Below are 12,655 nucleotides of genomic sequence, written 5' to 3' on the forward strand. Positions count from 1 at the left end.
GACCAGCTTCACGTGTGCCTGTAGCGCCCTGGAGGGAAGAGCCCAGTTCACGACAGGCGCAGACCAGCTCGTGGGGCTCTTCAGATACAGGGTCCTATTCAAAATGTTAAATCAGGCTGAAGGCATATAATTAAGTGCGACTCTCCCAGCTGATCTCCTTTCCCGTGATATGCCTACCTCCTTCTGGGTCCTTCTGCTGCTGGATCACTGACGCTCCCCAGTGAGCTGACCCACGCACCAGCACAGGTTTCCATACCTCGCTAAGGGGCGTTCTAGAATCTAAACCAGGGCTTCTCGACAGAAGCACTACTAACATCTTGAGCCACATGATTCCTCATCGTGGGGGCCGTCCGGGGCGTCGTGGGGTGTGTGGCTGTCTCCCCAGCCTTGCCCACCGGGTTCCAGTAGAACCCCCCACCTTATGACAACCAAAAAAATGCCTTCAGCCGTCACCAGCCATCTGCCCCGGGCGAGAAGCAGAGAGTTGCTCCCCACAAGGTCTCAAAGCTTCGTGGGCTCTCAGGACCAAGCAGGGTCATAAATAAATGAGTCTAGTCCTTCACCGAATTTGTGAATTCTCTGAATAAAAACAAGATTATTCACCCGTAGATAAATTAAAATTCACATGCTTTTGTAAAATCATTTTCAATATGGAGCACATTTCACAGACAGGTGCGTTTTTCTTGGTCTGTGAAATCGGCTTCGCAGGGACACGGTTCTGTCTCAGCGCTGCCCAGCCCTCTTCCCCATCCGGCCCCCCTCAGGTGCCTGTTTTGCGGGGTGGCAGGAATTCCCCAGCATCAAGAACACTCATTGCCCTCGAAACTCCTTGACCTCAATGAGTCTCGTTCTATGGAGCCACTGACCGCGGTTCACACGAGCTCTGAGGGACAGACCGTCGGCTCAGGCTCCTCTGAGCCACGGTTCTCAGAAAGTTCTCAAGGAAATCCTGGAAATGGCTCATCACAGGCATGGCCAGTCTCACCCAGATGTGTTCTGCCGATGTCCAGCAGACACTGCCCGGGCGGACTGCAAGGTGTCCAGATCTCCCAAAGGACCCACTTAGCAGGGACACTCCGGGTCGGACCACAGACACTGCTGGTGTCAGACGTGGGCACAGAGCTCGGACGGAGGCTACCCTGAGGCTGGGGTCATGTGTCTGGACCAGGCACTGCCTCCTCCTTTACTTCAATTGCCACCGGGTCCCTCTGCTGCAGTGCTCAGTTTTTGAATCAACACATTAGGGGCCATTCTAGAAGCTGCCCCTGGAGTACCCCCTTTCCTTCTTCCTGATGGGCACATTACAGTGGTTACCTACAAGACCGATCACGTTGACACCCTCGTCCTCTAACTGGACGCACATTACAGCAAATTTGATTATAGCACCTTATAAAATGCAAACACAGAGAGACACCTAATTATTATGTCACTTTATAAATCATACGAGGCATGGAAAGTGAAGCCACCCCTGGGGTACATGGGTTTGGGTTCCCTCTAAGATTAATTTTCTCGGAAAACAGTAAGTCATCCTTAATAAATGCCAATGGACTGATGGATTTTAACGGAAATCTTGACGCAGCTGTAAATTATGTTGCACACGAGAGATTATTCATGTGTTTTATTCATTTCCCCATCACACCCTAAATGCATGTTCACTAACAGCTTGAAATAGAAATAAGAATTTGTTCTTGAGAATACAATGTTCTTCTGGCCGATTCATTTATCAAGCCAATAGAGAAATACGGATTCCCAAGACCGCATCTGATTTTCCAGAACAATGTCAGCAAACCAAAACAGGAAAAGAACAAAACTGCGTTATTCCTCTTTCTCCCATGAACTTGCATTTGTGCGCACGTGTCTCACAATCTGGTGATGTTTCCTGTTACTGATAACCTAGTGATTGAGGACATCATGGTAACATTAGAATTCTAGCACCCGATTAATGCTAGAACCCATGGAACTTCCATTCAGGTCTCCTGCATCACAAGCAAACCTAACACCCAAGCAGCAGTTCCAGCTCTCCGGGTCTGAGCACCTACTGAAGGCTCACTCCAAGTCCACGTTGCTTTTGCTACACTTAAGGGAAGGACCTAAGCTCACGTTCACGGGTGGCTTGGACACACGGTGTGCGGTCACCATTAACAGACACACACCTACATCTGTGAACACACACATGGACAACAGAGTTGCAACGAGTGCAGGACTGAGGGTCCTCTCTCTCTCTCTGCTGAGCCCCCAAACACGCATCACGGCACCACTCGGGCTCCAAAGTGTCTGCCAGCCCCATGTCTGTCCTAGAGGCCTCCCAGAAGAGCACACGCATGCATTAAGGAAGCCAAGGACCTCCGTGGCCACCCACGCCCCTCACAGTCAGCCACGCGTCTGGGGCTTCCCGAGGTCCCTGCCTCGTGTTCAGAACGAGCCAGCCAGCAAGCCCGGGGGTGGGGTGTGACTTAGTGAGTCCCAGCATTGCACTTTTTTGTGTTTTACTAACTTAGATGCTCAGCCCTTTCCTGGCGTGCTGCCTTTGCTTCCTTCTGAGCTCCACGTAGGGAAACCACACACCTCTGGGTATCTTGACTCTCTCACTGACTACATTACTCCCCCTAAAAACTTAGCAAAGGGAAGCCTCGCTTCTCTGAATAGAAACTTCAAACTTGGTCTCACGGCAGGAAACACCCAGTCCGAGTTAGCAAGACCATCTTCAGTGGGGTTGAGGAGCATGAAGAGGGGCAGAACCTGGGTGACGCCACAGCATGTCCCTCCCAGGGAGCCCCTCGGCACGTGATCCAGGCACAAAGCCAGAGTCAGGCTGGCTCCTGCCTTGTTCCCCACACGGTGAGCTCTGAACCAGCTCCAGGCTTTGAGAGCCCATGCTCTGTGCTTACCGGAGAAGGGGGCGGTCCTCAGGGGTATCTTGATGGGTGCCAAGGTCAGGAAGTGGCAGGGCTGCACACTGGAGGGGGATGGGCCCCCAAGTCCCTCTGGGTCCACGGACACCATGGCAGCCGTGGCAGTGATGGCAATGCCGGGGGTACTGCCAACAGGCTTCAGGCTGTTGTGACAACCACCTGCAGAAGAGAGACAGGGAGGTCATCACGGGAATGCCCGGTGTCCACCGGGGAGGCGCCATTCCACGATGCAGCATATCCTCACCCAGAAAACAAGGCAGCACTAACCCATTTCTTGGAAACCCATGCCGTGTGCCAATATCCCAGAAATACCCAGGCTGAGTTCTCAATCTGTCCAAACGCTGATTGTGCAGAGCACATGCACACCGCTATGTGACGTCCGGTGAGTCACAAGGCTTAGTTAGCGGGGGACACACGTGCCTGAGCCCCTGGCTGCGGGGGGCACGAGGTATCTGTGTAACCAGGGGTGGTGGTGACAAGCACGCCGTTCCTTGGAGCAGCGAGGGAGGGGGAGGGCAAGACAGGAGCACAGAAATGTGGGAGGTGGGCTCAGAGGAGAAGACAGCCTGGGTCAGGGTGGAGAGGAGGCTCAGCTGATCCCTGAGGACGAGGCTGCCACCTGCCTGGTCCCTGCAGGGAGAACCTCGATCTCACATCAGCCTGGGCAGCCCCTTGTGAGGAGCTGGGCCCCAAGCCTATAATTCGGCTGGTCTTTCCTGGCAGAACTGGAAACACTTGAAACTTTGCTTCTGTCTCTGCCTTTTCTGTAAAGCTGTTATTTAAAAGGACTCTTTAGTCCCTAAATAATTGCAGATTCTAAGAAATAGTCTGTAACTACCTGCTCACACGGATGGTGCAAGCTCTGGAAAGCAATCTGGAAATGTGTCTTAAAAATGTTAATAGAGTTTACAATTTTAATCTAATGTTTCCCTTCCTAGAATTCGCCCACGTGCCCAATGCCTTCAGATACAGGTTTGTGGCAGGAGACTGGAAAAAGCAGCAAAGGGCAGATGCTTGTACTAACGGTGGTGCGTCCGGCCAGCGAGACGCTGAGCAGCTGGTAGAACCCCACAAGGAAGAACACCCAGTGCCACAGGGGGCAGCTCGCGGTGTGTTCAGAAAACAAAGCAACTGACAAAATCATTTCTATTTCTACACCACATAGCCATTCAGTCAACAATGCTTTATTGGGTTGACTAGGTGTCCACCATGTTCCGGCTGAGGGGCAGAGCAGTGACCTGAGCAGAGGGAAGGCCTTCCTCCCGGGACCACACCTCCCAAGGGGGGAAGACACATGCCATATGCTTCCCTCATTTATTTGCTTTGTGTTATAGGTTGATGGGCACAACGCAGAAAAGTAAAGCAAGGAAGAAAAAGGACTGGGAATTGGTAGGCAGGCTCCATCTTTACATGGGGTTGTCAGGAAGGTCTGCCCTGGGAAGAAAAGTCACAGTTGACAGCCTGCAGGAGGCGAGAGTGGAAGAGCTGGCCGAGGAGGGGTGGGGAAGTGCAAAGGGTCTGAGGCAGGCGCCAGTCCAGTGTGTTCCAGAAGCTGCAAGGAGATCAGGGAGGTGGAGTGGAGGGGCAGGGATGAGGAAGTGTGCGTGTGGGGAAAGGGGGACGACTGTGCCTTGCAGGCACAAAGGGGCATGCAGCTGCCAGGAGGGGTGGGGTGCAGGGGCGGGGAAGCTCTGCCGCCATCTCAAGTAGCACCCTGCCTGCTTTGCTGGCTACAGACAGGAAGGGAGCCAGCTGGGTCCTGGCTACACTCAGCCAGATCCTATCAGTCTGTCTTTGCTTGTCTTTCCACAGTATTCAAATCCCCTTTGATGGGCATATACAAATTTTAAAAAAATGTAACTTAATTTTTATAGAGTCAGCTCAAGTGTACAGAAAAGTGGAGCAGAAAGTACAGAGAGTCGGCAAGTACTCTGCCACAGCCCTACCCCCGCCCCACCCCCACCATGCTCACAGCCCCGTATCAGTGCGAGCGGAGTACCTGTTAGGACTGATGACCCAAAACTGATACATTGTTGCTGACCGAAGCCCCGGCACACAGCGTGTTTGTGGTTGTGTTGTGCATTTCTGATCTTTGCCAAAGCCAGACTGCCATGCAGTCCCACCATAGAGCAGAACACGGAATACAGAAGAGCATCACTGTCCTAAAATCCTGTGTCCTGCCCATTCACCCCCGCCCCCACAGCCGCACCCCCACAACCACAGACCTTTTTATTGTCTCTACAGTTTGCCCTTTTCCAGGATGTTGTATAATTATGTAGACTTTCCAGACTGGCTTCTTCCACTTAGCAATGTATGACTGAAGTCTCTGTCTTTTCTTGGCAAGATAGGTCCTTTCCTTTTATCACCTCCGTCATCTGGAGGGGCCACCGTTCACTTATGCACTCAGCTACTGCAGAACATCCTACTTGCTTCCAAGTTTTTGCAATTATGAATAAAACAGCTATAAACATGTGCGCGCATGTTTTCGTTTGGACGCAAGTTCTCTATTTGGGTAAATACCAAAGAATGTGCCTGCTGGATCATATGGTGAGACAACGTTTAGCTTTGTAAGAAAGCACCAGACTGTCTCTCCAAGTGGCTGTACCATGTTGTATCCCCAGCAACCGGGAATGAGTGCTCCTGCCACTCCTCGTCCTTGCCAGCATTTGGGGTCAGGGTTTGGAGTCTGACCGCTCTGACAGGTGTGTAGGAGCCCGTCCTTGTTTTCACATACACATTTGTGGTCAGAAAAAAAGCCCTACTGCTCTAAATATATTATCTTACTTGACAATAAAAACCTATTATAGAAAACTCATAGAATGGAGTGACTCAGTGTGTACAAACGCCGCTGTGGACCCCCCAGGCAAACACGGCTCATCCTTCGTCATGCAGCAAACCTCAGTTTCCTGGGGGCACGGTGTGGCTGCCCTGGTGTCCCCATCAGACTGCAGGAACAGCTCTTTTTTGGAGATGTTATGAAATAAGCACTTCCCTGATCGTTAAATGGCTTACCCAGTCCAATTATTACCCGGAGCCCAGCATTCCAGGAAATCCGGCTGCCACACAAATTTGCCGCATTCACTATGATCCCCCGTCGTAACAGGAGCTGCCTCCTATTATAAGTAAACATGATGAAAACAACGGCTTGCAAAAACGTTCGTTTCTGCATTTGTTGCTCTGGGACAGACGTTCAGGGTCAAAGCAGTGTGAGTATTTTTGGGTGAGCCTGTGTCACTTTAATGAGGTAATTCTGTGAAAGCCAACACACCATTAGAGCCCTCTACAATTTCTTATTAAGCCCGGCTTCTCTCCCTCAGGATCCACACATTCATATGATCTCTCCGAGGGCGTGTTCACTGGGGTGCAGCCATCAGACTGTGCAGTTTAGAGACAGACCCACTGGGGAGACACACCACCAAGTTCCATGACCTCAGTGACAAGCTGCCTGTTGGATTTGTCTAATAGCCCCAACCTACTGTTCAAACTGAGGATGACCTTTTAGAAACGAATGACAAAGTCATTACTGGTGTTTTAAAAGAAGCAGAAGCCAAGGCAAGCGTGTTTCATAGATGGACGTATAGGGACATGTTTATTATCATGCGATTTTGTTGTCAAAAATAATATGTCACTTGCTGATTTCAACTCTACTATGAAGCTATAATCACAACACAGTGTGGCACTGGCGCCAAAACAGATAAATCGGGCCACAGAACAGAATCAAGAGCCCAGAAATAAATGCAACCATATTTGGCCAAGTAATGCTTCACAAGGGAGCTAAGACCACTCATGGAGAAAAGACAGTCTTAAGTGGCACTGGGATAACTGGAAGAATGAAACCGGACCCTCATCTAACACCACTCACAGAAATTAACTCCAAATGGATTAAAGACTGAAACATAAGACCTGAAACCACGATGCTAGGAGAAGACCTGGGAACAAAGTTTCCAGACATGGGTGGTAGTGATGACTTTTTTTTGAAATTACACCTACAGCATAAGCAACGAGAACAAAACTGATAAACGGGACCACATCAGACCAAAGAGCTTCTGCACAATGAAGGAAACCATCAACAAGCTGAAAAGGAAACCCACAGAATGGGAGGAATGGACATTTGCACACCACAGATCCCATAAAGGGTTAATATCCAAAATACATAAAGAACGCCGACAGCTCAAGAGCAAAAAACACAAATAATCCAACCTAAAAATGCGCAAGGAACCTCAGTAGAAGTTTCTCCACAGAAGATGTGGGAAAGACCAACCGGCAGGTAAACCGGTGGTCCTCTCAACTCCTCATCAGGGAAATGCAAATCAAAACCAAGATGAGGGGTCGCCCCACACCTGTGAGAAGGGCCGTCTCCCCAAGATGAGACGACAGATGCTGGAGAGGATGTGCCGGGAACGGAGCCCTCGTGGGCGGCTAAGATGGGTGCAGCCATGGTGCGCAGCTCGGAAGACCCACCAAAACATTAACTACAGGCCGAGCACGTGGCCCAGCAATTCCGCTCCTGGGAATATATCTGCAGGAAATGAAAACACTAACTCAAGAGTCTACACTCACAGGCACACAGCCCGAGTCACAACAGCCAGGTCGTGGAGAGCACCGTGCCCCTCGATGGATGAATGGATGAAGAAGGTGTGTGTGAACATAGGACGGCTCTCAGTTCTGGAGCTCGGGAAGTCGTACCATCTCTGACAATGCGGGCGGGCTCCGAAGGCATTATTCTAATTGAGGTAGGTCAGACAGAGAAAGACAAACGCCACGTGATTTTGCCAATATGTGGAATCTTAAAAGAAAAAAAATACAATAAAAACAAAACCCCCAACTTATAGAAAGAGATCAGCCCTGTGGCTCCCAGAGGCAGAGGGGCTGTGAGGAAGGAGAGGTGGGGGTAGGGGAGGTGTCAAGGGGAACACATCCAGGTGTAAAGACGGTGCTGAGAACGTCACTGACAGCAGGACACCTGTGGTGGACGCTGCCCAGGGATGCAGAGGAACGTGGTTAAAAGAAAAAATTCTGAGTGCTCTCATCACACCAAGAAAAACATTTTTTCCTTCTTTCTTTATTCTGTATCATCTCTATACGAGTAGATGGATGCCAGCTGGACCGACCATAGAGATTGTTTCAGAAGGGACGTAAATCCAGCCAACGTGCTGTCCACCTTATGCTTATGCAGTAACGAATGTCAGTTACTGCTCAATAAAACCAGGAAAAAATAATGAGTTGGCCGCAAAAGAAAACAGATAAGTATACCTTATCTACCTATTTAAAAAAAAAAAAAAAGCCTAGAAAGATAGTTTTTAACCTGCTTGAATTCATTTGTTTACATACAAAAAGGCAGTGCTCCTGTTAGTTCACAAAACTAACTGAACATGGGTAGTCAGGACGCTCCTGAACAGCCACAGAATGAGGCTCCTAACTGTTGGGCAAGATGGGAGGTGTCCTGGTCTTCTTGCGGCAAGGTTTCCTCCGGGATCCAGCCCGCAGCGGGGGCCCTGTGCTGACATCCCAACCCGGAGCCCGGTCTGGGAGCAGAAGCTCGCACCCACGTCCCCGCACACCGAGAGTGCACATGAGCCCCGATGCACCTGTGCGAGTGTGCAAATGACCCCCTTCGGGGGCCGTACTACGGATGAGCACACAGTAATAAAATTCGAGGAGCCCAGCTTGGGAAGGAAGCTGTTGGCTACCTCGTGCGTCCCTCTCTGTTTTCTTCCCCACACACCTTGGCCAGGCATTTCCCTGGCTACCTGCCAAACCGGGCTCAGCTTGGGACTGGAGACGACACAAAAGGAGACACCCCTGCAAACAGAGAAGCTCTACCCACGGACGCCAGCCAGCAGGTGCACAGAGCCGGAGAGACCCCGGGGACGCCATCTGCTCCCCCAAGGGGTGGCTCTGGAGCCAAGTCTTGCAAGATGAGCAGGCACTCAATAAATTGTGTCGACTGATAATAATTATCATAGCTTGCTTTCCCCCAAGGACCGCAGAGAATCCCTTAGCTGAGTAAATAAACAGTGAGATAAGAGGTCCAGCCAAAAAAAACTGCTAAGCCAGCTAAGTGATAAGCCAGGAATGCTGTCCCATAAGGATCACTTATAAAAAAAATCAATGTTTTAAGCAAAACCGTAACTAACCGTGAGCTTCCCCTGAAGAGAGGCTGAGGAGAGAGTGCAGGCCGGCAGCTGGGGGAGCCTTGCCCCAGGCTGTGTCTTATCACGACTCCCATAGTCTACCTCCTTGCAAAAGAGCTCTGTTTGCATGTTTTATTCTGAGTGATCCCTCCAGCAGCCCTGCGAAGGAGAGCGTCTACTGTCTTCTGCGGCCAGAGACAGTGGGGCTCAGGGCAGCTTCCTGCCCTTCACAAAGACCCTGGAGCATCAGGACCGAACTCCGGGGTCAGGTGTGTCTGACTCGAACCCCCCACAAGGCTGGCGCTGGTGCCCCACTGTCCGGACGTGTGCTGCCTCCCGTCTGAGACACCGGGTGGACGGCCGTGGCTGGAGGCCTTCCTCCTCTACTCGCTGAGCCCACAGGGCGCCTGTGGTCCCTGCCCCGAGGCTGGACTGTTTCATCTCCACAGCCTCAGTGACCCCAGGGCGGGCAGGCTCTGGCGGTGGACTGTGCTCACGTGACATGCCTACTGGACCCTCCCGAAGCCAGCAGCCGGTTTGCTTTTCTCCAGATTCAACAAGGAAACAAGAGGAAGGCCAGTGGCCATGGGAACGGGGACAGTGGGAGAGTCGGGGACTCTAGAAACACCCAGCATTGGCGCAGGCTCCAGGTTTGGACGGCTCTGTCTGTCCTGGCTCCAGGGTCTCCTGCCCCCCACTCCAGCCGTGCTCTCCACCTGGAGGAGGCCCTCAGCCACTGCGGAGGACAGGCGGTGCTGGAAGGGACGCAGCCCTGGCCTCTGGCCTTTGGCCCCCCTGCAGAGGGGCGCTCAGTCTCCCAGGGCTGCTCTGGGGTCAGGGCATCACCAAACCCCAAGCTGGGGAGGCAAACCAGCAGCAGGTTGTGGAGCAGATACGGACATCTTCTCGGAAGGCCGCGCTCGCCTCGCCTGTGTGGGAGCGCACCCCTGGAAGGTGAAGAGCCGCAGGTGTCCAGGACGGCAGCGGGGGACACGTGAGCCACAGGGCGGCCGCGGGGCTTCTGCAGGGAAGGAAACCCCGCTGATGAATGCCAGCTGCCCCCTTCTCCGAGCTGAGGCACATACTCAAAGAATAAACAATCATTAGTTTATTATGTCTACTTAGCAAATGATTTCAGCTCCGGTGGAAATCCTTCAGGCGATATATCTACCAACTAGTAATTATTTCTGCAAAACTGACTGTTTGATCAGAGCAGTGACTTCAGGCACGCGGTGCGTGAGGGCCACATTCTCAGAGGCGAGTCTGGGGTCTGCGGGGGGCAAACAGGAGGGCTGCGGGGCTCGGCGTCTGGAGTCCAGGTCCCGGCTCCCTTCCTGGCCCCCAAGAGCCCGGACACTCTGGTCCCAGCAGCGAGGACGTCCTTCTCGCAAGTCGGTGATGGGCCTTGTGTCTTCACGTGCTGAGCTTTTCCTGAGGAGCGACGTCAGAGCCGGCGGCATTTTCCTCCTTGTACGGACACTTAGCAGCTGTGGTGACTGTGGAAATGACCGAGTGTCCATCCACAGCCCTAGAGCCCCCCTTCTGGATTGTTATCTTGTGTATTGCTGGGTGGACTCAGGGTCTTGGGGTCGTGCCCACAGTTGTGGGTACATCCTGTGAAGACCTGACGGGGCTGCTCAGAGCACTGCACCCCATGACTGATGATCCCTCCAGGTCACTGACCCCGGACTGTCTGACGGAAGGTGGCCATGCTTCCTGGTTCTTGGCCCTGAAGGGGCCTCCAGCCAGGATTAACTCAGATCCTTCTCCTCACAGCCATGGGGACCCTCAGGGGCTCCCCCCAGGGAGCTGAAGAGCGAACGGTATAGCTTTGACGAGTGTGTCTATAGCAGGGACTGCTGATGACGGGAGCTCAGAAAGGTCACTGGCTCCCGCCAGGACAACATGGATGTGTGCCGCACCCCCCGCGGGACAAAGCCCAAATACCTCGTCACATAGTCACCTCCTGGGGACGGCACACATGGGACAGGAGCATGGCGCAGGGGACGGCACGCACGGGACATGGGCACGGTGCGGGCTCTCCCTGCCATTGTGCTGTAGACCGTCTGAGATGAGGACCCAGGAGTTATTCAACGCTAAGACGGTGGCAAATTCACTTCTCTCTGTGCATCAGCTTAGAAATACTGATCTGTTTTATTTTTATGATTTCATGTAACTTGGTACACAATCATTTGAATATTCATTTTATTAAAACCAGAGATTAATTATACTACCCCAAAGAACAAATTACCGCTAATACGGGATAATCTAAAGTCCTGACGGCTGTAATAAACCGAGGGCGGGAGGGGAAGGGCAGACAGAGCAGGGTAGAGATTTTCTTCATTAAGAAACAATGGACCGACTGACGGCAGCTTCCACCCAGCGCCGTGAGCCCAGCCTTCTGCTCTGGGCCAGCACCTTCCATGCAGCCGCTCCCTCTCTGGCATCCCAGCGCCACCACGGGAAGGGGCAGCACGTACGGCAGACCAGGCTGGGGGGGTGCCGGAAGTGGGAAGCTGATGGGGACAGCTGGTCAAGCTGAGCCCGAGGGCTGGCTCCGCATGGTCCCTTGACTCCACTAGACTCACTTTCCATCAGATCATCCAAGACCTGCCCACCAGCACCACACATACTTAGAAACTCCTGGGGGCGGGACTGTACCCACAGGACACGTCCAGATATTGTGTATGCAGTTGGTGCTTAACAGATGCATGCCAGTCGAGCTGCTCCTAGACAACACTCACCTTCTGAAGGACTCATTCCAGAACTGGCTTAGTGGGTTCCATGGGTCCCCAAGGACTTCCGAGTTCACTCCTGAGTGGGGCTCGCTCCTGGGCGCATTTTGAGATGCCTGCCCCACAGCTCCCCTCTCCCCGAGTGTGCATGGCGGTGCCTAAAGGGGGTGCCTTTCTCTCTGGAATACAGTGGCCCCAGGGAAAGATTACCATTTGCCTTAAAATAAATGTATTTACACTCCCAGCAGGAAGCGTGAGGTTCTGCGGACCTTGATGCAGGACAGAACCTTATTTGTTGGCACGACAACGAAAGTTGTGTGGAGGGTTCCTTAACGCGCTAACAAAGCTACGCTGTTCATCATAGCGCAGCTGTTCAAGCCCCTTCATTATGCTCGGCGCACACGTGATTTACACTCACCTCTTACCTGACTCATGACACCCCCTGGCAGTAATGAAGCACAGGAAATTACTCTCCGCCCGCATCTCTCTCCTCGGAGACACATTTAGACAGCGATGCCATCAGCCAGCTGACAATTTTTAGGCATTTTCCTGCTTTGCTGTGCCTATCTTCATTATGAAATTAAGATGATTGAATGCCTCATAATGGAGACACCAAATACGCCTTTTCCTTCACCACCTGCTGGAGTGGTTCTGTCCCCTCACTTCCCCAGGTAACTGCGCACGTCTGTTCCCTCGCAAGAAGGTTCAGGACGGTGGCTGGGGCGTTCACGGATGACGTCACGGTAACCATGTCTGCACTGAGGACCTTATTCCTTGAAACCCAAGTGCTTCTCCCCAAAACAGCCTCCCGGACCACCATTCTTAACGGGGTTTCACATCTATCCCTGATGACGACGCACCGTCCTTGAGAATA

General features: G+C 52.3%; 1 protein-coding gene across 1 annotated transcript in view; it reads right to left on the minus strand.

Annotated features, from left to right (window-relative positions):
- Nucleotides 1–1,845: 1,845 nt before the first annotated feature.
- Nucleotides 1,846–12,655, minus strand: part of LOC125085117 (transcription elongation regulator 1-like protein) — a 44,126-nt gene continuing 33,316 nt past the window's right edge. The window contains exons 4-5 of the mRNA XM_047703306.1: nucleotides 2,889–3,071; nucleotides 1,846–1,893 (exon numbers count right to left, since the gene is read on the minus strand). Coding sequence (XP_047559262.1) covers nucleotides 1,883–1,893; nucleotides 2,889–3,071 — 194 coding nt within the window. The 3' untranslated portion in view covers nucleotides 1,846–1,882. The remainder of the gene's footprint in view (nucleotides 1,894–2,888; nucleotides 3,072–12,655) is intronic.

This window comes from Lutra lutra, chromosome 14, assembly GCF_902655055.1.
Source record: "Lutra lutra chromosome 14, mLutLut1.2, whole genome shotgun sequence".
Lineage (NCBI taxonomy): Eukaryota > Metazoa > Chordata > Mammalia > Carnivora > Mustelidae > Lutra > Lutra lutra.